Genomic DNA, 27,431 nt, shown 5'->3' with positions numbered 1-27,431 from the left:
CTACCAAAAATGAAGTTATTTACACATGCTACAAAATGAAAGAACTTTAAACATATTACACCACACAAAAGAAGCACACACAAAAGGACACATGTTACATAATCCCATTCATATAACATATCGAGAATAGGCATGTCCATAGATACAGAAAACACATTAGTGGTTTTGAGGGGCTTGAAGAGGGTGGGATGAGCAGTGACTGCTTGTAGGGGGTGGGGTTTGCTTTTCAGGTGATGAAAATGTTCTGTAACTACACAGTGGTGACAGCTGACAAACCTTGTGAAAATATTAAGTGCCACTAAACAGTATCAAATGGTTAAAATGGTGAACATGATGTCATGTAAATTTTAGCATCATACCAAAAAAAAGCACATTAAACTTAATTTTTGTTTTACATTAATCATTTTAAGGTAAGAGAAACCACATTTTAAGGGAACACACAAAGCAAATAAAGGAAAACAAAAACAAAAACAAGAGTTCCTGAGTATGACTTTTACTGAACAGAGACAGGAAACACCAAGGACTGAAAGGAAACCCTGGGTGTCCTGTGCACCTGCTCCTGAGTGGAAATTCTCTATGTCGTGTGTTCTGGGTTCACTCAACCACCGAGTCCCCTCCTGTCTTCCTGTGAAGAGGTTTGTGTCTGGGCTCACGGTGACTTCCCCTCACTGTGTCTCTCGCACAGTAATAAACGGCCGTGTCCTCGACTATCAGGCTGTTCAATGTTAAATAAGCTTGGCTCTTGGAGGTGTCCCTGGTGATGCTGACTCGGGATTTAAGATCTGTATTATAATCTGTGCCTCCACCACTCCATATCGCACCGACCCACTCCAGCCCCTTTCCTGGACGCTGGCGGATCCAGTTCACACCATAGCTGGTTAAAGAGAATCCAGAGACAGAGCAGGTCAGAGACAGGGTCTGTGAGGGTTTCACCAGGCCAGGACCCGACTCCTGCAGTTGCACCTGGGACAGGACACCTGGGGACAAGAAGCATCACCGTCAGTCAAACACACATGAAACCACCGCTTCCCAGGTTCCATTTCCTGAAGTCCCCAAAACACTCACAGCAGGGAGCGGCCACCAGGCAGAGGAGCAGCCCCAGGACATCCATGCTCTGATGAAGGGCTCCTGGTGGAAGGAGACTGGGGCTGCTCAGCCCAGGGCTGGCCTTTCAGCCTGACACTGGGGTCTGCTTTGCATGAGGAGGTGCCTGAGGATATAAGTGTGGGAGCAGAGGGGACGGTCTCTGTCTGTCCGTCTCTGGGGCAGAGTGTTTTACCTTGTGCTGCTGAGAGGAACTGGGGAGACAGAACCTCAGAGACACTTCTGTGCATCACTGCCTGGTCTTCCTGTTTCCAGACAAATATGAAGAGAAGTGGAGATGGAAGGTGGAGGGTTCGACAGCACAGAACATAAAGAAATGTTTAAATTAAAGAGATTCTAGGTTCAAGGAGAAGTCCATGACCCTTTCATCCTCATGTGCCTCGTTCACCATGTCTCTTGTTTGATGCTGTGTCTCAGCTGGTGGCCTCAGTCTCTCTGCGCACAAACCTGTTATGTGTGACTTCAAGTGAGACAGTTGGAATATTTTTGACTCTTTTAGTTGACTCTTTCCAGAAAATTTAGACTTTCCTATGACACTCAGATGTGAGTGTGTGTGTGTGTGTGTATAAACATATACATACCCATGTACATATATATGCATGTATTTATTGAGAGAGAAAGAAAGTCCCCTACCGCTTCCTGTTCCTGAGACAAGTCACTAAGACAAATGCATAGAAAACATGCCCCCCCCCCACCCACTATAAGACAAAGTCATGCGGGACTAGAACTATCGCTGTGGATATTTCTAGAGATTCCATCTTCCTCAATCTCATTTAGAAATCCTCTGTTCACACTTCTGCCCCAACACTTCCAATGTCAGCCTTGACTGTCACATCAGACTCAGTCTTGAGGTTCGTGATCTCGTCACTTGCTTCAGGTCACAGGTGACTCTTGGTGTTTTCTCAAGTGCAGCTCCTCCGGCATCTGCAGACCTGTGAGATGGACACTCTGTGCCCTGCCTCCCCTTTACCCAATGTACTGTGATGAGTCACATCCAGGATGACCACTGTAGACCACCCTGTTCAAAGAGTAATTCCAGGCACCTGGGAGTCACTGGATCACAGCAACTCTGAACATTAGTTGGGCACGACGTACCACTGTCTGGTGCTGGTCCATTTCTTGTTTTGGGGAATGACACTGCGTGACTCACAGAATCACTATTTGGGCTTCTAGTCCCACCCTGTTAGGAACATTTCCTTTCTCAATTTGAAATTGGCATTTTCAGGTGATTACTTCTTTTAGGCTTTTTTATTAAAATAAGCTAGGAGAAATTACAGGTTGTGTAATTGTATTAAAGCATATGTAAAAAATATTCCCCTGTGACAGTCCAGGACATGCAGTGAGTGATCTTAGCTATCCACACCAGAAACAATGACTTTGAAATGGAGAAGAGGTACTAATGAAAATCAAGGACTGTGCATCTGTGTAAATCAGCAGATTCCAAATAAGAAAATGCCACAGTCACAGGAGTACCTGACTTGTTTTCTCAGAGTCTGGGGTTCAGGGACATGTATACTTAGATAGGAAGGTGGAGTACGTCTACAGGCATAGATTTGCTCAGTGAAAAGGAAAATGCACACCCCTACGTAAAATAAAATAAAATAAAATAAAATAAAAAACAAAAAACATTCTCACTCCCAGACTTGCTCTGCACCTGCCCATGGAGCTGGGCCCTGGGGGCAGCGGGTCCTGAGTTTCCCACTCAACCAGTGCTGTGTCACCTTCTACAGCTCTTGCTGCTTTTGACAGACCAAAGTTATAGAGATTTTCCTCTTTGTTTTTTTCCTAATAGTTTCATAGTTTCAGGACTCAAATGTAGTTATTCCATTTTGAGTTACTTTTTGTATGAGGGTGCAATTTCATTAATCTTCATTTGAATAACCAATTTTCCCAACAAAATTTTTTGAAGAAACTGTGCTCTTTGCATTGAGGGCTCTTGGCACTTTTGTTAAAAATCAGATAAACGTAAATTTTTAGTTTAATTTCTGGGCTTTCTGCTCTATCTGCTCTACGTATTTTTGTATGTCATCACAATGCTGTTTCAATTATTTTAGATTTATAATATATTCTTAACCAATATTAAGTAGCATTTATCTCTGGGATGCAAGGAAGGCTCAAAAGAAGCAAGTAAAGAAATATGATAAATAAAATTATGGAATGAAGGAGAAAATCATATGATCATTTCAACAGAGATAGAAAAAGCATTTGACGTATTTCAACATCATTTTATTAACAAAAAAATCAACAAATTTGTTATAGTAATAATATCCTTCACTACATAAAAAGTCATATATGATAATTCCACAGCTAATAACAAGCTTAACATTGAAAGTTTATGTTTGTTATGTGTGATCAGAACAAGACAATAACACTCTCTCTCACCACTTCCATTAAACATAAAACTGGAAATTCTAGTCAGAGCATTGAGGTAATAAAAAAAATATAAATGACATCCACTTATGAAAGAGAATATAAATTGTTTTTGTTTCCTGATAAAATGATTTATTATATTAAAACCCTAAAGACTCCACCTATGAACTGTGACAACTAATAGAAGCACTAGCAATGAACTATCTAAAGATTAAATCTGTAAAACAATCGCATTTAAAATGGAATCAGAAAAAAAATTCTTGGGAACATATTTAACAAAATTAATAACAGATTTGTATATTGAAAACTCTAAAGGATTGATAAGATCATGGAAGTATTAATGGAAGAGAGTTTTTCAAAATTGATGGCAGACATAAAAATGCAGATGAAGGGAGTCCACAGAGCACCAACACCATAAATAAAAGCAACAGAAATGAAGTGCACACACACACACACGCACACACACATGCATACACATGCACACACATGCACACATGTGCACACGCACACACACAAACATGCACACACATACATGGACACACACCCATGACCAAGATATTAAATTTTATCACATTAAAACTGCAGAAAATATCTAAAGTGGTTGTGTTTAGAAATGCTTACACATAAAAGAAGAATCATAAGCATTTCAGAAGACTTCTTGTCAGAATCAATGCAAACAAAAATCGAGAAGTTTTAAATATTTAAAGTGTTGGAACCTGCAACCACCAACACCCACGATTCCTGATTGAGGTAAATAATCCCTCAAAAGTTAAGGAGAACAACATCTCCTCATACCCTCCTTCTCCCAAGAATTGATCAATATTTGATAGTCATAGACTAGCACAGAAATTATAGCCAATGACAGAATGTAACTTTCAAAATAGCAAAGGGAGTAAATTTTGAATGTCTCATGTTGGCAAAATATAGGAAGATTGTCAGGGCCCCTTAGATGTTCAGAATCTTGCCGAGCATTTGCTGTAAATATCCTCAGGTGTTCCTTTTTACTGCTTAATGCAATTGCATATGGGCACCCAGGTGTCCTGGGTTATGGACCTGAGTATAAAGGACTAACAGCTCTGATCCATGGTGTTCCTCAAAACTCTCAGAGAAGCCACTAGGACGGCTGCTCCCAGCTCTGAATAAAGCCTATTAATCTTTACCCACAGCTCTGAGGACCTTTTTCCTCTTATTTAGCTTGTAGACCTGCATGTGGAGTGATTGTGACCCAGTTTGTGAGCCCTAGCCCTAGCTCTACAATTGGCATAGTCAGCAGGGTTTGGGGGCAGGTACAGGAGCCCCTTGGGAGAAGGAGGTAATGTGGCTGCTCCTGAATATTCTGTACACTCTGGCCACTATCCCACTGACTGGTGTCTGGTTGCTGCTCACTATACTGCAAGTCAGCATAGACCAGGCACTCCATGAAGCAGGGCATCCTCAAAGAACCCTTTGAGAGGAAAAGGAAATGTGGCTGTCCTTGAGTATGTGGTACCCGATGGTCACTTTTCTGCTGACCAGAGCCTGGCTACTACTCAGAGTGCTGCAAACTGATCAATATTTGAAGAAGAAAGCAGAGTTGTTGGAAGTGTGAATAATTGTCCTGGAGGATGACATGCAGTGAGTGGCCACCCCTGCTTCTCACATCAGGGCTAACGACAAACCCAGTGTTGAGTTGGGGGAGACTGTGCATCTCCAGCCATGACCTGTTGTGCACCAAAAAGTGAAGTTCAAGCACCCTATAGGACCAGGCAGCCACCCGGCACACAATCCACAGGTGACCCAGTTCACTTATTCCCACGTTGAATTATTTGACTTGCAGAGACAGTATTGGCAGAAACAGGGGAGCTCCTGGCTGCTTATCTGCTGAGGTTTTGAGACCTAGGTGTGGATGTTGTGATGTGCTCTGGTGAGAAGATGGAAAAGTTGGCCTCTATTATCAGCCACCTTCCCTGAAGCAGCAGCTACAGAACAGCTGTTGATATGCATGAGTGCCAAGTAATCACTCCTTAATGGAATAGGTGAGTGCAGCTACCTGAACCATGTGAGGGAATACTAGAGAACTCTCCAAGATTGTGAGAAAATGGCAAACACATTCTGATCTGGTTCCAATCTCAGTTGATAGCCAAGATAAGTTCACCTTCACCTGGGAAGGCACACAGTGGACCTTTCAACTATTTCCCCAAGGTTATCTGCATAGCCCAACCATTTGTCATGGTTTAGTGGCTGGGGAAGTAGCCAAAAGGACAAGGCCCAGCACAGTTACAATGTTTCACTACATTGATTATGTGTTGTTAAACTCTGATTCTCTAAAATTTAACCCAGGAAGCTCCAATGCTGCTAAGCCATTTGGAACTATGTGGGCAGGCCATGAACACAGCCAAAGTGCAAAGACCTGGACTGTCAGTCAAAGTCCTAAGAGTTGTCTGGTTGGGTAAGAGGAGGGTCATCCCAGGAGCTATTACAGATAAGATACATGTGTACCTTAAACCACAACTGTAGCTCAGCTACAGACCTATTTGAGATTCTGAGGTATTGGAGAGCTTTCGTACCTCATATGGCTCAAACGGCATGCCCAATGTATGCATTAATAAAGAAAGGAGCCCCCTGGAATTGGAGTGAGGAAGTAGAACAGGCTTTCCAGGCTACAAAGAGGGCAGTATAGCAAGTATAGGCCTTACAAATGGCTGATCCCACTAAGCCTTTTGAATTAGATGTACATATATCCTAGGAGGGGTTAGGTTGGGGTTTGTAGCAGAGACAAGACCGCTTCCAAACACCTGTATGATTCTGGTCTCAGCTCTGGAAGGGGGCTAAATTATGCTAAGCTCTGGAAGGGTGCTGAAGTACGCTATTCTCTGATAGAAAAACAGCTACCAGCTGTATATTTTGCCTTGATGGCCACTGAAGCTATCACTAGAACTGCCAAAATCCTAGTACAGACAATATATCCCATACTAGGTGGGCTGCACATGTGGGCAACGAACCGTAAAACAGGTGTAGCTCAGAATCCCACTCTGTGTGAATGGGGAGCATATATAGAACAAAGGAGCACTGTGTCAGCGAGTCCTCTGTCCAAAGAGTTGCAAACTGTGCTAGGCCGAGTAGAGGTTGTGGAGAAAACTTTGGCACAACCCCTACCCATGGAGGGAGAGGCTACACCTTTCCATGAGGGACAGGGACCTATCACAGAGCAAGCTTGGTATACAGATGGCTCTAGCATGGGATCCTTAGCACCATGGGCAGCTGTTGCTGTCCTGCCCTTAACGGATACTATGTGGTATGAAAACAGCACAGGACAAAGCAGTCAATGGGCAGAATTGAAAGCTGTTTGGATGGCAATAAAAAACGAGCCTGGGCCATTAACCATCTCTACTGACAGCTGAGCTGTGTACAAAGGTTTAACCATTTGGATATCTACTTGGAAGTATCAACAGGGGATGTTAGGCCACCGACCCCTGTGGGGACAAGCCATGTGGCAAGAGTTATGGGAATTGGGGCATGAGAAAGAAGCAACTCTTTTCCATGTCACAGGACACTTTCCCTTATCCAGTCCAGGAAATGATGAAGCTGATGCCTTGGCTAAGGTAAGATGGCTGGAGAGAGCCCCAGCTATTGATGTAGCCCTGTGGTTACATCGACGAATGCAGCATGCTGGCAGCAAAACCATGTGGATGGGAACTCAAAGATGGACCTTGCCTATAAAATGGGAAGATGTAGTGTATGCCTGTCATGCTTGTCCAGTATGTGCTCAAGAGTGTCCACACTCCCAGCGGGTGCCCCATATAGACGCACAAATAACTCAAGGAAGGGTGCCCCTGGATTGATGGCAAGTGGACTTTGTCAGACAACTGCCCAGGTCAGAGAATTTGAGATACATTTTCACTGCTGCTGATACAGCTACTGGTCTTCTGTTTGTATGGCCTTGTAAGGCCTCAGACTATGTAAACACTGTGAAGGCACTGCATAGCCTTGAGGCCCTGTATGACCTTCCTGTAGTCACAGAGTGTGACAATGAACCCACTTTACTGGACATGTGGTTCAGAGGTGGGCTTTCCAGTTGTCTATTCAGTGGAAGTTGCATGTGCCATATCATCCCCAGGCAGCAGGGATGATTGAGGAATACAATGGTCTCCTAAAACAGGAGCTAAGTCTATCTGCGCAACCCCCGACCCTGAAGGGGTGGACAAGGCAGTTACAGCCAACAGTCAGGATTCTAAATAAGAAACTCTGCAAGCACGGGCCCTCTCCAGTGGAAGATCTGTTGCATGGGGCTGCAGCACATAAACAAGAGCAGATCACTACTAAAGATGAGCTTTTGGCAAGAATGGAAATATTCTCTTACCAGCCCCAAACTGTTTACTACCGGAACAGACAGTACGATGGGAATGGCCTTGGAGAATAGAAGCCCCCCATATGTCATGGTAAAACCTGAGGGGGGGGAAATGTCCCCAGTGAATGGAAACATCTTATCTACAAATGAGGAAAGTTAGTTCACTCTGTGTTCCCTGCAGTAAGAATGTGAGAAAAGAGAGTCACAAAGAGCAAAGCAGGGATTGACCCTGGGGGACATCTGGGAGTCAGCAGAGCAGAGGAAACCTCAGATCCCAAGAGGAACCCCTCATCCCATCTCTGCACCTGCTTCATGGGGCACAGGAGCTGGGTGGGCCTTGAGCGCCCCCTGCAGCACAGACCCTTCCTGTATCCTGCGGGGCGGTTTGTGTCTGGGCTCACACTGACTTCCTGTCACTGTGTCTCTCGCACAGAAATACATGGCCGTGTCTGCATCGGTCACAGAGCTCAGCTCCAGGGAGAACTGGTTCTTGGACGTGTCTCTGGTGATGGAGATGCGGCTCTTGAGGGATGAGCTGTAAACTGTGCTTCCACTATAACTGATGCGTCCCATCCACTCAAGTTCCTTCCCTGAGAGCTGGCGGATCCAGCTCCAGTAGTAACCACTGGTTGTGATGGAGTCACCAGAGATGGTGCAGGTGAGGGAGAGGGTCTGCGAGGGCTTCACCAGTCATGGGCCCAACTCCTGCAGCTGCACCTCGGACAGGACACCTGGAGACAAGGAGAATCAGCACGTGTCAGTCATGTGCAGTCACGACCATCCCAGAGACCCGTGCCTGACATCTGACAAACTCACATTTGGAAGTTGTCACCAGGTAAAGGAGAAGATCCCACAGTTTCATCTTTAATTAGATCTCAACTCTGCCTTTCACAGAGACCTGAGCCCTGTCTGAGGACAGACCTGTGAGCTTCCATCACCGAAGCATCCACATTTACCCTAGTGCTTGAAGGAAAATTTGTATGCGGGGGAGCTGTGTTCTTATAAGTGGTTATAAACTTAGGTGAGAGACTTTGTATTTTTTAAGTGCCTGTATAGTTTCGTTTTTCTTAAAATTATTTGACATGCAATTATGGAATATGAGAGAATCTGGTGAGTTTGAAATAACCGAAATGGGTCCCCAGCTTTCTGAGCCCAGATCTACCTTCCTTCAACCCCCATCTTCTGTGCTGTCTTGGTGCAGCCCAACTCTGCTCCATAACCCCAGGCTCAGGGTTTTGCTTCCCAGCACTGATCCCAGCAGAACCCCTGCTTTCTTTCCCTGTACCCTGTCCTGTCATGTGGTTCACATCACACCTGAAAGCTTGTTACATTGTTACATTATTGCTGTCTTTGAGTTTCAAGCCTACCTTGAGCTCTGTCCACCCTTTGATTCAAGACACAGCACATGGGAACCCACAGGGACTCTGCAAATCATGGGAACCCACAGGGTCTCTGCAAAAAATGATGCCTTGTGCATTACTCAGGAAACTGATTCTAAGTATTTGGGAAAGAGCAAAAGACTTTTAAATGCCCCTGTCACAGAGTAAGTCCTGTGCATCTGTAGTGTAAGTTTTTCCTATCTACATTCAGTTCTCATCCAAATTTTATGGATGTTAATCCTTCATTTAATCCTCCAATTTCATCAGTTATCCCTGATTTTTTAAGATATCCTTTAAAAACCTTAATTATAATGGTCAACATTCAAGCAGTAAAACCATCCAGAGCATAAAACTTGGAAAAACAAACATCCCCTTGATGCTCATGTGCTGGGGTCCATGACAGCCCCTCCATGACTGCGGTCACTGCCCTCTGTACCACTGCCCAGCACAGAGAAAGAGGCCAGGGGCTGGGCTGGATGCTGGGCTGAGTCTGCCCTGGGAGCTCCCTCGCAGTCCCAAGAGCAGGTCCATGTCATGCAGGGACAGCCCTTCATGTCACATTAAAAAGAAGGGGAGGGAATAAGGAATTTCAGATGGACTATTTTTCATTTGATATGAAGACATTGAACATGGACTCTACTCTATAAACACTGCAAGTGCACAAAACAGTATTGGTAATGGGGGGGGGGCCAGTGTTGTACCACAAATCTACACAACTTCTTCATCCTGTGCAACTGAATGTGATGCCTGCTGAACTTTAATTTAATGAGCCAGGCTGTGAGTGCGTGTGTGTGGCATTTGTGCACATTCATTTTGGCATAATTAATCATATGCTCTAACTGACATCAAAAGATCAAAAATGTATGTTATGTGTTGTCTTCAGATTGAAAGAGAACGGTGGTGGGTGCACTGGAGTCTAACACACTAAGCATGTGTCACCTCTGTCTGTCTGTCTGTCTCTCTGACTCTTGCCTTTTCTCTTTCTGTACAAACACATACAGTCACACAGACACACAGTCACACAGACACACAGACATACACACACACAGACACACACACTCACCACTGATCATTTTTGAAAATCTACCTGGAGCGATGCCTCTGATTGATGCTGAGCAATTCCTTATAACAGACACAAATGTGACCTTTGCAGTCTTTTTATGAATGTTCTTCAAGAAGTCACAGTGTACAGGAAGAATCTCGCGAGGTACAAAGTGAGCAGGACCACACTGTGTGTTGTGGTGACTTAGTGCATCGCACACTGTTTCTTGTATCATAATTATCCTGCCAGACTGATGTATATGCTGGATGTTGTGTTTTGTGGATGGATCTCTTGCAAAAAAAATATTTTCAGGAAAATAATATTGAAAAATCATTAATCAGGAGTCTCATACCACTGAATAGAGAAAATATATTCATGGAAATGAAATTGTCTCAAAGTGTGAGAAATGTGAGAAAAATACTAGCAGAGAAAATTTCAAATGTGCTTTAAATAAAAGAAACAATATTAAAACAATGATTATACCAATGATAATATTTTGTAGTATTTATATATTTAATGAATCAATAAGCAAATGTAAACAAAAAATATAAGATTAAAATAAAATACAAAAAAGTGTAGCATTGGAAACCAGCAGAAGCAGGGAATGAGATGATTTTAAGCCTTGGTTTTAGAAGCAATAAAGGAATGAAAGCTCATAGCATCATGGGACTAAATTCAGGTTTCTAGTTTGTCTCCTTTGAGACACCAATGAGTGTGAGGCGGAGAGAGAAAAGGGAAAAGTGAGGAGAGATCCAAGAATAGACCCATAAGGTAAAGATGAAATGGGGAGCAGGGGTCAAGAATGATCTTACAGAGCAAATTCTAATGCAGCAAACCACGCTGTGATGTGCCTGTGGTCATGTGAGGTTTAAATAGAATGAAGGGTGAGAGGAAAAGGCAAATTGGGAGCTGTCATTACAAAAGTGCAGTTTTTAGCGATATTTGCCTTGCAAGGTTGTAAGTATTTGAATGTGAGATAGTTGGGAACACATGACCTGAAATCAACAATAAAAATACCTGCCAGAGCAATGCTGAAATAAAAACATAGACTTTTCAAGGCTTTACTGAAGTTCAATTATGCCTAAAGACAATAATCTAAACTGCAAGGCTGTGATACTTGGTCACAAATCAATCACCGTGCTGTACCTTGCTCAGGGTCTCCCTGTCAGACTTTCTAACATGGGATATTCCTAGCCCAGCCTCCATCAGGTCTGTTCCAAATGTTGAGGCTCAGAGATATTTATTTGTGGACTCTGACCACAGGGGGAACCAGGGATGGTGGTTTTGACAGACTATTCAGCCCTTTCCCTGACGTTGTCTGACTCCAGCCACCCATTGGCTCATCCACCTCAGTGCTCTGAAGCTCGTGGGGCCTTCTGCACATCCTCTGACATACGATGTGTCAGTTGTGGGATGTGTCCAGGGGTCAGCAGCTGCCCTGTCCTCACAGATAATCTGTGTTCTCAGGAAAGCTACTTTATGGCTGCTGCTGATTCAAGTTAATATTAGTTAAACATTTCTATTAATCGGCTGAACAAAATATAGACAAATTGTTTACTATCTTAAATCAGCACTTGTGGCGAAACTGTACAAAGACAGCCATGGTTGTTTTTCACCATATGCACCCAGTCAACAAGAAAAACCTTGGGATTCTCTAAAGGTGGGACATGGCCGGTAAACAAGCCTCAAGGATTGCTTGGACATCTGCAGGTAGATTTTCATCAGCTTCCATTCTTCAGAGGATGCAAATTTATTGTCTGCCTATTTTGATAATGATCTCAAATAATTCATTGGCAAAAATGTTACTCTTTCAGTTGATAAAAAGCTGATTTATTTTGTGTTTCCATCCTGACTTATGAAAACATTTATATAAAGTGAGCTTGTCCAAATTCTTAACACAAGAGCACACACATATATACACGTAGAAAGTTTTACCTTGGAGTGGTACATGTCAAATGGATACTTTGCAAACAAACTGGTGATGACATTTGTCACAGAAATGAAAAAAAAAATACAAAAACCAAACAAATAAAAATACTATCCTCAGAGTCATATGGAAAAACAAAAGACACTAAATAGCCAAAGTAATCCATAGCAACAAAAAATATAAAATAAAATAAAGCTGGAGGTATCATACTATCATATAAACACACACAGAACAACAGAACAGAACAGAGAATCAATAACTCCATCCACATACCTAAAGTCAACTGACCTTTCAAAAAGGCACTCAGAACATACATTGGGGAAATTCCAGTTTCCTAAAGAAATGGTTCTGTGAAAATTGGACATCCATGTGCAGAAGAATCAAACTAGATCTGCACCTCTCACCATATACCTAAATAAACTCAAAATGGATTAGACACTTAAATATACTACCCCGAACTATAAAAATACTAAAAGAGAGCATAGGGAAACACATAAGGATGTTGTACTTGGCAAATATTAAATGACAAACTTTCATGGTGTCTAGACTTACCAAATTTTTGGCTTAACACTGTGTTTGGCAAAGGATTAAATGTATATTGACTTAAAATATTTTCAACATACAATGGGTTTATTGAGACGCGACTCCATGATAAGTTGAGGAACATCTGTACATGAAACTCAGGTGTGACAAGGGGAAATTTAGTGAAGATGTATGTAATGACTTTGGGGTAATTAAACACAAAATATGTCAATGTAGTTAATGTGGACCTTGACATCAGTCTCTAGTGATCTCATACGACTAAGAAGACCAACTTTATTGGTGCATTTTTATTGTTCACATTAGGGACTTCTGTCCATGTGGACACGTGACATAGTTCCACTCATGGAGGCAGGAGAGATGGTCTGCTGGGGCTTTCCTGATTCTTCAGGAGGGCATTTCAGAAGAATCATCTCCTTTCTTGCATAAAAGAAGGTATCTTCATATCTCTGTGTGACTCTTTGGAAAGTCATTCATGTCCACAAATCATAAATGTGAACTGTAACATGAAGCTAAAATGCCAGGTGAATTAGTGTCCAAATCTAGGAAAGTCAATAATCTGGATTCAAGGGCTGTTGAAGTACCCAAGCCCGGATCCATTCACATCTGGGCGTCTTGTTTCAATAGTTTGTGATTTGTGTCATTTTTTAGTCCGTTCCAGTCACCTCTCTTTGCTTTCTGCTTAAATAGCAACACAAAATAATCAACAATGAGATATAAAATAACTAATTTGAAAAATAACCTAACATCAAAATTTGTTAGTTGTACATACTAACACATGCAGACGATGTGAATAAATGCTGATTGTACTCAAAATAGTTTTATCTTAAATAAAGAAAAGCTGTGCATTTCTTAGATTTATTAGAGACTCATGTTGAGAACCTTGAAACAATATGTGTTAATGACTCATACCTTTAAATACAACTGTGTGTTATTAAGCAGGAATTTCTCTTATGTTGTTAGTTTTCCATTAGAGATAATCCTCTGCCTTACATAAAAAACCTAAGGAGAGGAATTTTTGCACTTATTTGAGCTCATCAATTAGTCCAAAACAGAAATAAGGACACATTATTTTGTTGTACTGCAGGTCTTAGGGACACATTGCAAACAAAGAGGTTTCTCACGTCTTCTGGAAAAACCATTAAAATAGACAAGTTTTGAAACTTTTAGAACTACACCTACATCCCAGATACTTGTCTACCTGGACGCTCTCAGGACACAGACACACCTGTATTTACCAGATGTGTTTATCAGCCGAACTCAGTAGAACTCAGTAGAACTCAGGATTTGCATATTCATGAGGTAGAATATCTTAAAGTTCAATTAATACCTCAGCCTCAGAGGAGATCAGTGACATATGGGCCATGCAGGAGTGAGATGATGAGGGCCCACGTCCTAATCCACCTTGAGGACATGCGTCTCCTGTCCTACCCTGAACTCTGGGCAGGCAGAGCCCCTCGCTCTGAGGAACAAGCCCCCACAGGTCACGCTCCTCACTGTGACCCACATTTGAATGGCACGGAGATAACTTGGATCACTTGTGAGCCCATCAGGGTCTCTTTTGCTGAGCAGTTGCCTTGACCCTGTTCTGGTCCCACCAGGCACCATAAGAGCACATTGAAAGCTCTGAGAGAGTGACCACTGGCCTTTCCACATGAGTGTCCAGCAGGGGCCATGAGTAGCTGTGAGATCTCCTGGGCACCCTGAGCTCGTTTCCCCTGCACCTGTCTGGTGACCTGGGATCCCAGGCTGATCGATAGAAAGACTCTGTGTTCTCAGACTCCCCCTAATATGTGTAATCCATGGCTGTGTTTCTGATCATATTAACAGTAGAAGTTGCATGGGGCTCTTCATAAGCTAAGACCTTCCAAAATATTTAGTCATAATTGTGTTTTGAATAAATTTGAGGGTTATCCTCAAATTCACATCATAGATTTCACACAGAATTTACATAGTTTCCATTCATTCACTTTGTTCCACATGTTACTAATTTATTTATGATCCACTCAGGTTCATTCATCAACTGCTATCTCTGAATCACGACTTTCCTGTCAAACGCTAACCCAGGTATCATTACCAAGACCTGAAATCTGAATTTCCTATTCCTGGGATCAGTGTCTCTCCCCAAATTCTGCGCCACTGGAATTAATGAAGGCATCCCTGTACTCCATTTTGTTTTTACTATTAAGATACCTACAAGAGCTAAAAATATGTTCTAAGTGTGGCTGTCCTTGTATTATTGTGTGAGTTACATGCTCCCAATACAGTAAAATATTTATAGGAACATCAGCACTGCTTTATATATTTGCATTTATATCACTATTTTTGAAAGATGAAGTTCCAGGCTTGGAGAGGAAGCTCCTCACCAGCCACCTCTGCACCTGCTGGAGCCTGTGCTGGGCAGGTCCTGAGAGCCCCCTGCAGCACAGCCCTTGCCCTGCAAAGGAGGCTCCTGTCTGAGCTTACAGTGTGTTCTTGTCACAGCACCTGTACTGCAGTACTGAAGGTCTGTGCCCCAGCTTCAGGGTGTTCTTTCAGTGACACCATATACTTTTGTCAGCATTTCTTGAGATAGTGATTTGGCCTCACTAAACACAAGGTGCTCTGCAGGGACTCTCCAAGCAAGTATTTTAAAAAACTATCAGGGAGTCTCTTCCCTGGAGCTCTCAGGTGCAGTGACACAGTCAACAGTAATGGTGAGTCCGGGAACTCTCAGGGGCTTTGGGAGAGTCTCTTATCATCTTCACCCTCCTCCAACTGAAGGACACAGTAGAATGAAGGGTCTCAAAGCCCACTCCACATCTTCTAACCCAGGAACACCCACGCACCCACCCTCTCACACCCACACACATACACACAAACCCACACCATGCACTCACAATGTGACTAGTATTAACAGTAATGGGCAGGAAATTTCTCCTTCTTCCCTGTATCTTCCATGTAGGTAGTGCCTCTACACTGACCCTAGGCCTGGGTTTGTGACTTGCTTTGTCAAACTGAAGAAAAGCAAACACAATGCTCGTGTAGACTTGGGAATGGGATGTGTGGTGGGACGGTCTGTTCCCCTGTTACCAAGGAACACTGTAGATGCCTGTGAGAGGGATCCAGGGTCTCCATGAGGAGGGCCAGACATGCAAATCCATACCCAGTCAGTTCTACCACACTGAGCACCCAGATGTGTGGGGACGGTCTCACTGGACCTGCAGCCCAGCCTGTCCACATTCTCAGAGGGCACAGTCAGGACAGGGCCACAGAGAGCACTGGACAGGGAGTCTCCCCAGCAACAGAAGCAGGTGCTGATCTAGGAACAGAGGACCCTGGTTGGAATCCCTATAGACCAGTGTCTTGCACGGGCCTCCACTTCTCCTATTCTGGAGTGAAGGTGTCTCCATTAGGAATTCTGTGTCTGTCTTACCTGTGCAGGTAGGCTCCACCTGGTGACTGACTTGTGTTTTTGGTTCTCAAGTCTTAAGAGCACAAGAGCTACACCTTACAAGACACAGTTGAGGAGACACATCCACTCGCTGTCCTGGTTAATACAGCTCCAGACCTCATCTTGTTGCTGCATGAGGAGGGGCTTTGTGTGACTCTCGGGGTGAGCACAAGCTGCATGTGGACTGAGGAGGACTCAATGATGTAAATAAGGCCACATGTCCTCAACCCCAGTGCAGGGCACTTTGAAGTAATGCTTCTCAGTGCCTCCGCCGATAGCTAGGTTCTGTGTCTCCACCTCACACTCAGGCTGGGCCCTGGGACCCACTTCCACTGAAGGTGGAGGCCTGGAAAGTGTGGTCCCTCTAGATTGTGGCTGCTGCTGTTCAGGACACTTCAGAGCTCACAAGTGGTGTGAGCCTGAGGCTGGTTGAGGAAAAACAAAAAGCAGAGTTGCCTCCTTGACCACTTTGGGGTGCCTGGATGTCCACTTAATTATGATATATTGCTACATCTCCATGAAATGACCTTTTAAAATAGCAATGAAGGAGGTGAGCCAAGGAGACGTGTGAAGTGTGAGTGATACTGCAGGTGGCCTGAGGAGGACTTGATGATGTCAATAAGGCCACATGTCCTCAACCCCAGTGCAGGGCATTTTGAAGTAATGCTTCTCAGTGCCTCCGCCGATAGCTAGGTTCTGTGTCTCCATCCCACACTCAGGCTGGGCCCTGGGACCCACTTCCACTGAAGGTGGAGGCCTGGAAAGTGTGGTCCCTCTAGATTGTGGCTGCTGCTGTTCAGGACACTTCAGACCTCACAAGTGGTGTGAGTCTGAGGCTGGCTGAGGAAAAACAAAAAGCAGAGTTGCCTCCTTGACCACTTTGGGGTGCCTGGATGTCCACTTCAGGACAATTATGAAATATTGCTACATCTCCATGAAATGACCTCTTAAAATAGCAATGAAGGAGGTGAACCAAGGAGATGTGTGAAGTGTGAATGATGCCTCCCACCTCCTTGGACTTGGAAGGAGGCACAGGACCTGTGGTCCACCACACTGAGGTGAGACAAGGAGATGAATGGGGTGTGAATGACCCATCCCCCTCCTTCGTCCCAGGGGAAAGCCCCAGGACCCAAGGCCTGTCCCACCAAGGTGAGCTGAGGAGAACCACTAGAGCTCATTCTATGGCCACAGATTCTGGTTCAGGACCCTAGGTGGTGTAACAGTCACCACCACACCCACTGTCAAGGAAACACAATTTGCCACCATAGTAGCAGCCAGGTCTACTCTACAGGTAACCAACTGCTCACTTGACTACACTGATATAACAGGAGTCACTAGTAAAGCCTGCAAATAGAAGAAGAAATCTTTATCCTCATAGCCAAACTCAGTGTAATAGAAGAACAAATCCTCAACCTAATGACCAAACGTCAGTGAAAAAAATAATAGAACTACAAGTAATCCAGAAGATCTGACACCACCAAAGGATTATACTAATGCTCAAATTTCAGACTCAATGGAAGAGGGAAACATTGAAATGTCTGAAAAAGAATTCAGAGCAATGATCTTAAGAATACACAAAGAAATAAAAAAGTCTAATATAGAGAATACAATAAATCAAAATAAATATATTCATAATATGAAGGAGGAAATTTATGAAGAGATTAATATCTTTAAAAAGAGTGTAGCAGAATTACTAGAAATGAAAGATTCACTCAGTGAAATAAAAACCCACAATGAGCTATAGCAGAAGTCTAGAGCAAGCAGAAGAAAGAATTTCAGACCTTGAAAATGGTCTTCTTGTAATAACACATACAGACAAAAAAAGAGAAATAAAACATAATGAGGAAAATCAAAGAAAGATAGCAGACAACATCATGCATTCTAGCATCTGAATTGTGAGTATTCCAGAAGGGGAGGAGAAAGGAAAAGGTTTTGAAAACCTACACAAGGAAATAGTAACAAAAACCTTCCAAAGTGTAAGGAGAGATACAGACCTTCAGATCCAGGAAGCTCAAATATCCCCAGAAAGATACGATCCAATAAGATCTTCCCCAAGACACAATATAGTTAAATTTGCAAACCTCAAAGACAAATAGAGAATTCTAAAACCAACAGAGAAAAGCAGTAAGTAATCTCAGGGGCAGCCCCCATCAGAGTAACAGCAGATTTCTCAACCAAAACCCTACATGCCAGAAGAAAGTGAAATAGTATGCTCAAAATACTAAAACAATCCAAAAAGCACAGGCAACTAAAGGTAAAATAAATAAATGGAATTCTATCAATATATATCTGACAAAGGATTAATATCAAGAATATGCAAGGAACTCAAACAAATTTACAGCAAGAAAACCCAAAAAACCCAATTAAAAAATGGGCAAAGGAGCCTAATAGTCATTTATCCAAGGATGATATATGAATGGCCAACAGACACATGAAAAAATGCTCAACATCACTCAGCATTCGGGAAATGCAAATCAAAAAAACACTGAGATACCATCTCACCCCTGTTAGGATGACTAATATCCAAAAGACTGTGAATGATAAATGCTGGTGAGGTTGTGGAGAAAAAAGAACTCTCATACACTGCTGGTGGAGCTGCAAAATGGTGCAGCCTCTATGGAAAATGATATGGAGGTTCCTCAAACAATTGCAGAAAGATCTACCACATGACCCAGCTATTCCACTGCTGGGAATATACCTGTACTCCAATGTTTATTTCAGCTCTACTTACAATAGTCAAGAGCTGGAACCAGCCCAAAAGTCCATCATCTTATGAGTGGATAAGGATACTGTGGTACATCTACACAATGGAATACTTCTCTGCTATAAAATGAATGAAATACTACCATTCAAAACAACATAGATGGACATAGAGAAAATTATACTAAGTGACACGAGTCAGGCACAGAAAGAGAAATACCACATGTTCTTGCTTATTTGTGGGAGCTATAAATAAATAAATAAACAAACACACAAGCAAACAAAGGGGTGGGGTTGAAGAAGTCAGAGTAACCACAAAAATTCCTTTAACTTTTTAAGTCAAGTGAGCAAATATGATGTCGGGGGGAAGGAAAGGGTTGGAAAGGAATGGGTAAAGGGACGTAAAAATCAACTACAATGTATTTGACGAGTAAAATAAAAAAAAAAAAACCTAAAAGAAAATAATTGCAAGCCAAGAAATTAACCCAGCATGTCTTTCCTTCAGAAATGAGGAGTAATAGAGTATTTCCCAAAGAAACTAATGCTGTGGGAGTTCACCACCACACGACTTGGCCTGCAAGAATTTCTCATGGGATTCCTTCTTCTGGAATCTAAATAATGATGACCACTATCACACATACAAAAGAAAGAGCAAAACCCACGATTTAAAAAAAAATGACGGTGAGTAAGAGAAAGAAGCTAAATCATGCCCCCTTAAATTTCCAATTAACGTAGAGAAGAGAAATAAAGGGAAAGTAATGATAAAAAGATATTTATATCATCTAAACAAGAAGCAATTAAATGACAGGAATTAAACACTACTTGTCATTAACTACCCTAAATGTGAATGGATAAAGCTCCCCATTCAAAAGACACAGATTGACTGATTGGATTAAAAAGCTAGAACCAAGTATATGCTGTCTTCAAGAGAACCACCTCACCTGTAGAGACACACATGCTTAATGTGAAGTGATGGAAAAAGACATACCACACAAATGGAATCCAAAAATGAGCAAGAGTTGGTATTGTTATATCAGACAAAATAGACTTTAAACCAAAAAGCCTAAAAAGAGACAACACCACCATTAAGTGATAAATAGATCTATACAGCTAGAAGACATAATAATCATAAATATATATGTATCCAATACTGGAGGTCCCATATATAAAAAAGCAAACTCTCTTAGACTTAAAGAAAGAAATAAGCTCTAATACATTAACAGTGGGTGACCTGAACAACCATTTCATGATATGGGACAAATCTCCCAGGCAACAAGTCAACAAAGAGACACAGGATTTAATCTACACCTTACACCAGCAAGGCCTGGCAGATATATACAGAACAATTCACCAAACAACAAAAGAATATACTTCCTTCTTATATGGTCATGGAACATTCTCCAGGATAGACCACATACTAGGACAAAAATGTAGTCTCAGCTCATTTAAAAACCTTAAAGCATTCCAAGTATCTTTTCAGACCACAATGGACTAAAACTGGAAATTAGTAATAAGCAAAACTCATGAAACTGTACAAATACATGAATACTAAAAAACAGGCTCCTAAATGACCTATAGGTTGAAGAAGAAAGTAAACAGGAAATCAGAAAAAATTTTGAAACTAATGAAAATAAAAATACATCATAACAAAACCAGAGGGATACTGCAAAAAGCAGTAGTAAGAGGCAAGGTTTTTACAATAAATGCATACATCAAAAGAATGGAAAGACTTCAAATAAACCACACAAGGAATAAAAGACCTAACAGTACACCTCTAAGAACTTGAAAAACAACAACAATCCAAACCTAAGGGTAGTAGACGGAAAAAGAAATAATTAAGATCAGAGCAGAACTAAATGAAATAGAGACCCCCAAAACAATGGAAAAGATTAACAAACCAAAAAGTTGCTTTTCAAGAAGATAAATAAAATAGACAAATCACTAGCTAGGTTAATAAGAACAACAACAACAACAACAACAAGAACAACAAAAACTAGAGAGAAGACCCAAATAACAAATCAGAAATGAAAAAAGGGACTTTAAAACCAATACCTCTGAAATACAAAGAATAATTAAAGAGTGTTATGAACAACTGTATGAAACCAAATATAAAAATCTGGAACTTATGGATAAGTCTCTAGACACACCCAAACTACCAAGACTGAATCAAGAACAGACAAAAAACCAGAACGGACCAATAACAAACAAGGAGACTGAATTGGAAATCAGCAATCTTCCAACAGAGAAAAGTCCAGGACTGGATGGCATTACGGATGAATTCTGTTAAACTTTTAAAGAGGACTTAATGACAATTCTCCTCAAACTATTCTATAAATTTATTTTTTTTTCCTTTTTGTCTTTTTTACTGACCGGTAACGGGATTGCAACCCTCGGTGTCACACCCGCACCGGGGTCCGGCAATGGGATCGCAACCTTCGGTGTTGCACCCGCACCGCGCTCAGCCAGTGAGCAGCAAACGGTCTCCACATGGGATCCGAACCCTCAGTGGGAGTGCCGCCACGCTCGCAAGCGGCACACTCTCCAGTGCGCCACCGGGCCGGCCTGTCAAACTATTCTATAAATTGAAAGAGAAGCCACTCTCCCAACCTCATTCTATGAGGTGAACATATCTTATATCAAAACCAGGTAAAAACAAAACAAAAATAGAAAAATACAGATCAATATCTTTGGTGAACATAGATGTAAAAATCCTCAACAAAATATTAGCAATCAGAATAGAGCAACACATTAAAAAAATTATGCATCATGATCAAGTGGGATTCATACAAGGGATGCAATGATGGTTCAACATACGAAAGTTAATAAATGTGATACACCACATCAACAAACTCACAAACAAAAACCTTATGATTATTTCAAAGACGCTGAAAAAGCATTTGACAAACTTCGACATCCCTTCATGATAAAGACTTTCAACAAATTAGGTATAAAAGGGAAGTTTCTCAACACGATAAGAGCCATTTATGACAAGCCCACTGTCAGTATCATTCTGAATGGGGAAAAACTGAGGGCCTTTCCCTTAAGAACAGGTACAAGACAAGCATGCCATCTCTCACCACTGCTATTTAACATAGTACAGGAGGTACAAGCCAGAACAAACATTCAAGAGATAGAAATAAAGGGAATCCAGATCGGAAAAGACAAAGTCAAACTGTCTCTATTTGCAGATGACGTGATAGTATATATAGAAAAACTTAAAGACTCTATCAAAAAAAACTCCTAGGTCTGGTTAATAACTTAATTAACATTGGAGGATACAAGTCAGGTGCATTTATATACTGAAATAATAAATTAACAGAAAGAGAAATAAGGAAAGTAAGCGCATTTACAAATGTCAAGAAAAAAAAACATAGGGATCGATTTAACAAAGGAGGTGAAAATCTCTCAAATGAGACATAGAAACCACTTCTCAAAGAAATTAGAGAAGACACAAAAGAAGGAAAGATATTCCATGCTCTTGGATTGTAAGAATTAACATTGTGAAAATGTCTATACTACCAAAAGCAATCTACAGATTCAATGCAATCCCCATCAAAATGCCAATGAGATTCCTCATAGAAATGGAGGGAAAAAAAGCAGTCTTAATTTTCATATGGAAAAACCGAAGACCTCGAATAGCCAAAGAAATCCTGAGCAAAAAATATAAAGCCAGATGCATAACACCACTTGATTTCCAATTATACTACAAAGCTACAGTATCAAAAACAGCATGGTACTGACATAAAAAAAAGATAGACCAGTGCAGCAGAATTGAGAATCAATAAATCACCCCTCAGGCTTACAGCCATCTGATATTGGAGAAAGGGAACAAAAATCTACATTGGGAAAAGACTGCCTCTTCAACAAGTGGTGCTGGGAAAATTGCATATCCATATGCAGAAGAATGCAACTAGAGATTCGCCTCTCAAAATATACTAAAATCAACTCAAAATGGATTAGAAATGTTAATATTAGACCTGAAACCATAAAATTACTAAGGGAAAATATAGGTGAAACACTTCGGGAGCTAGGGTGTTGCACAGACTTTATGACCATGAGCCTGAAATCACAGCTATAAAAGAAAACATAAACAAATGGGATTATATTAAACTGAAAAACTTCTGCACAGCAAAGGGAAAAATCAAGAGAGTGAAACGACCACCTACAGTGTGGGAGAAAATTTTTGCTGACTATGCATCTGACAAGGGATTAATTCCATATTAGACAAGTAACTCAAGCAATTACATAGTAAAAACACAAATGACCCCGTTAAAAAAGGGGGGGGGAGCAAATGAGCTGAACAGACATTTTTCAAAGAAAGACATACAAATGGCAAACAGTTACATGAAAAAATTGCTCAACATCCCTAGTCATCCGGGAAATGCAAATTAAAACTACACCGAGATTCTTCCTCACTCCAGTTAGGCTGGCTGTAATCAAAAACACAGTGAATAACAAACGCTGGTGGGGATGTGGAGAGAAGGGAACGCTCCAGCACTGCTGGTGGGACTGTAAATTAGTACAACCACTATGGAAAACAATGTGGAGATTTCTAAAATGACTACAGATAGATCTTCCATACAATCTAGCAATCCCACTTCTGGGTATATACTCAGAGGAATGGAAATCATCTTCTTGAAGGGATACCTGCACTCCTGTATTCATCACGGCTCTTTTTACAATAGCCAAGACATGGAGTCAACTTAAATGTCCATCGATAGTTGATTGGATAAGGAAACTGTGGTATATATGCACCATAGAATACTACTCTGCAATAAAAAAGAATGAAATTATCCCATTTGCAACAACAGAGAAACTTACATTGAGTGAAATAAGCAAAGCACAGAGGGATAATTGCCGCATGTGCTCACTCACAAGTGGGAGGTGAGAGAGATAGAAGCAAGGAAAGAAAGACCACAGTGGTGCACTGGACTTGCAGAAGGAGAGAACATACATTGGGATAAAAAGTGGAGTGCGGGGGTGAAGTGGGAGGTGGAGGGACGCTGGGGATCATTGTGTGGGGGACATGGGGCACTAATGCAAGTTGTGGTAATGGACATGCTGCCAGTATGAATCTGGAACTCACATCTTCAGCACGAGGGGTGACAGTCAGATTTCTATCTCATGAATAATTATAGCCAATAAAAATAAATTCTGGATTGGTAAGTACAAAAAATGTATTAAGGACTTAAATCTATATGCTGGAACTATAAAACTCCTACAGGAAAACATAGGGTAAACACTTCAGGAAGTGGGACTGGGCAAAGACATTCTGAATATGACCCCACAAATACAGACAACAACAACAAAAATAAACAAATCTTATTATAGCAAACTCAAACCTTTTGTATAGCAATAGGAACAACTAACAGAGTGAAAAGACAACCTGCAGAGTGGGAGAAATTATTTGTAAGCTACGAATCTGACAAAGGATAAATATCCAGAATATGCAAGGAACTCATAACAGTTAAAAATCAACCCTCTTAAAAAATGGTCAAAGGAGCTGAATAGACATTTCTCAAAGGAAGATCTATGAGTGGCCAACAGACACATGGAAAAATGCTCAACATCTTTCAACATCAGGTAAATGCAAATCCAAACCATATTGAGATATCATCTCACCACAGTTAGACTTGCTGTTATCAACAAGACAGGGAATAAAATATGCAGGTGAGGATGTGGGGAAAGACAAACTCCTCTACAGTGTTGCTGCTGCTCTAAATAATCGCACCCCTTATGGAAAACAGTGTGGGGCTTCCTCAAACAAATACAGACACAAATGCCATATGATCCCGCAATCCCACTGCTGGAATATTCCCAAAGAATGGAAACCATCACATCTGTGGGATACCAGCAGTCCCATATCTGGGTCTATTAACAGTAGTGAAGGTTGAGAACCAACACTGCATAAGGAAAATGTGCTGTAAATACACAAAGGAATACGAACCTGCCCTAAAAATAATGAAATACTGTCATCCACAGCAGCATGGAGGCACTTAGAGAACATTNTGAATCTGGAACTCACATCTTCAGCACGAGGGGTGACAGTCAGATTTCTATCTCATGAATAATTATAGCCAATAAAAATAAATTCTGGATTGGTAAGTACAAAAAATGTATTAAGGACTTAAATCTATATGCTGGAACTATAAAACTCCTACAGGAAAACATAGGGTAAACACTTCAGGAAGTGGGACTGGGCAAAGACATTCTGAATATGACCCCACAAATACAGACAACAACAACAAAAATAAACAAATCTTATTATAGCAAACTCAAACCTTTTGTATAGCAATAGGAACAACTAACAGAGTGAAAAGACAACCTGCAGAGTGGGAGAAATTATTTGTAAGCTACGAATCTGACAAAGGATAAATATCCAGAATATGCAAGGAACTCATAACAGTTAAAAATCAACCCTCTTAAAAAATGGTCAAAGGAGCTGAATAGACATTTCTCAAAGGAAGATCTATGAATGGCCAACAGACACATGGAAAAATGCTCAACATCTTTCAACATCAGATAAATGCAAATCCAAACCATATTGAGATATCATCTCACCACAGTTAGACTTGCTGTTATCAACAAGACAGGGAATAAAATATGCAGGTGAGGATGTGGGGAAAGACAAACTCCTCTACAGTGTTGGTGCTGCTCTACATAATCGCACCCCTTATGGAAAACAGTGTGGGGCTTCCTCAAACAAATACAGACACAAATGCCATGTGATCCAGCAATCCCACTGCTGGAATATTCCCAAAGAATGGAAACCATCACATCTGTGGGATACCAGCAGTCCCATATCTAGGTCTATTAACAGTAGTGAAGGTTGAGAACCAACACTGCGTAAGGAAAATGTGCTGTAAATACACAAAGGAATATGAATCTGCCCTAAAAATAATGAAATACTGTCATCCACAGCAGCATGGAGGCACTTAGAGAACATTATGTTAAGTAAAGTAAGCCAGGCACAGAAAGAGAAATGCTCCATATTCTCTCTTAGAAATGGGAGCTGACAATGAAGAAAAAAGAGGTACAACAATCACAATAATATGTTGAACTTTCAAAAGAAGACAACAGAACGGAGGTTACCAGGGGTGGGAAAGGGTGAGGGTGACAGGGGGAAGGGAGGAATTGTTAAAAGTCCACCTAAATCAATTACATTGTGTAATGCTGAATATTCGAATTATCCTGATTTGAACACACATGCTGCACACAGGGATTGATATTCAAAACCGTTACCCACAGATATGCACAATCAGCTATGTTCCAAAAAAGAAGAATGTCACAGAAATAAATTCCACTGAATTTGAGGTGAGTTTATTTTCCACCCACTGACACAAAATATTCTTCACCGTAAATCTAAAACAGTTTCTACCTCTTGCTCACCAGTTCCAATCAGCATGACAAAATCAATGTACTAAACCGTTCTGATAGCTTGTGGCAGGGAAGGCTGTCAAAGTCCCTGGGAACTAAGTCATAACACAGGGCTGGAGGACTGATATGTACCCGGGGGAGACAGTGCAGGGATATTTCTGTCCTCACCAGCTGAAATCAAACTGCTCCTGGTGAATCATATGGACAGATATGGAGAAAAGAGCATTTGACAGACCAGCAGTGGTGTAGCAGGTACCTGGTCATGTGTTAGTTTTCTCAGGCAATGAAAACACAGGAGGTTCAGCAGCTGCAATTATGGTCACCCCTTGTATTCATCAGTATCCATCTATCATGTGCACAGGTCACATGATAGACTTGAATGTGGACTTGGAGGGAAACACCTCCCTTGCACAGTTTAAGTCCTTGATTGTGCCTGTGACCTCCCCAGGCCTTCCACAACTCTGATGCATCTCTAGATTCCCTGTTTTCTTTGGTAGAGGCAGCTCCAGTGGATTCCACTTGGCCTTGTTCACACAACAGGCCTCACTTCACAGGTCAGGGAACCAACGTAAAGATTATGCCTGGCTGCTAAGTGCGTTTATTCTAATCACGCTTTCTGCAATTGGGAAAATAAGCCCTGGATCTTGTGGAGACCCTTTGCCCCCACTGTGTGATGGGCCTGAGCTATGACTCCACTGACAGCCTCACCTTCACGAGTCCCTATTCTAACTGTAGGGCCACAGTAACCTTTTTGTTCTCCTGGAATTAGTGTCAGTTGACAGCCGGTTTCCAGGTGCCTCTGAGAGATTTGATTATTTTCTTTTCCCAGTATACAGTAACTGTGTTAAAAGACCACAGGTCTTTATTGAGAAGGCTGAGAGTAAGATCCACATATGCATCTCTGTCAGTGTCCCAGGGTACCTTCAAGTGTTTCTGGATTTGTAAACTCGTACAAGTCTGAAAATTAATTGAGGGGCCATGACTCTCTCTTTTCATAATTCCAATTAGATTTTTTTCACTCGAACTATGATATTTCTGCTTACACATATCAAAAAGAAAACAAAACAAAACCTTAGTTCAGTTTGTTAGGGTGTGATATCATAACACCGAGTCCCAGAGTTTGGACTGCTGCACTGGACAGCCACCAGGAAGGAAGGAAGGAAGGAAGGCAGGAAGGAAGGAAGGAAGGAAGGAAGGAAGGAAGGAAGGAAGGGAGGGAGGGAGGGAGGGAG

At 41.6% G+C, this 27,431-nt stretch overlaps 1 gene segment (V, D, J or C); it reads right to left on the bottom strand.

The window, feature by feature from the left end:
• Nucleotides 1–594: 594 nt before the first annotated feature.
• Nucleotides 595–8,374, bottom strand: LOC103610337. The segment is given in 2 exon segments: nt 595–977; nt 8,107–8,374. Coding segments are annotated over 2 exon segments (651 nt in total).
• Nucleotides 8,375–27,431: the final 19,057 nt, after the last annotated feature.

This window comes from Galeopterus variegatus, unplaced genomic scaffold, assembly GCF_000696425.1.
Source record: "Galeopterus variegatus unplaced genomic scaffold, G_variegatus-3.0.2 Scaffold10958, whole genome shotgun sequence".
Taxonomy (NCBI): domain Eukaryota; kingdom Metazoa; phylum Chordata; class Mammalia; order Dermoptera; family Cynocephalidae; genus Galeopterus; species Galeopterus variegatus.
The sequence above is the reverse complement of the archived record's forward strand: the minus strand, read 5'-3'. Positions and strand labels throughout refer to the sequence as shown.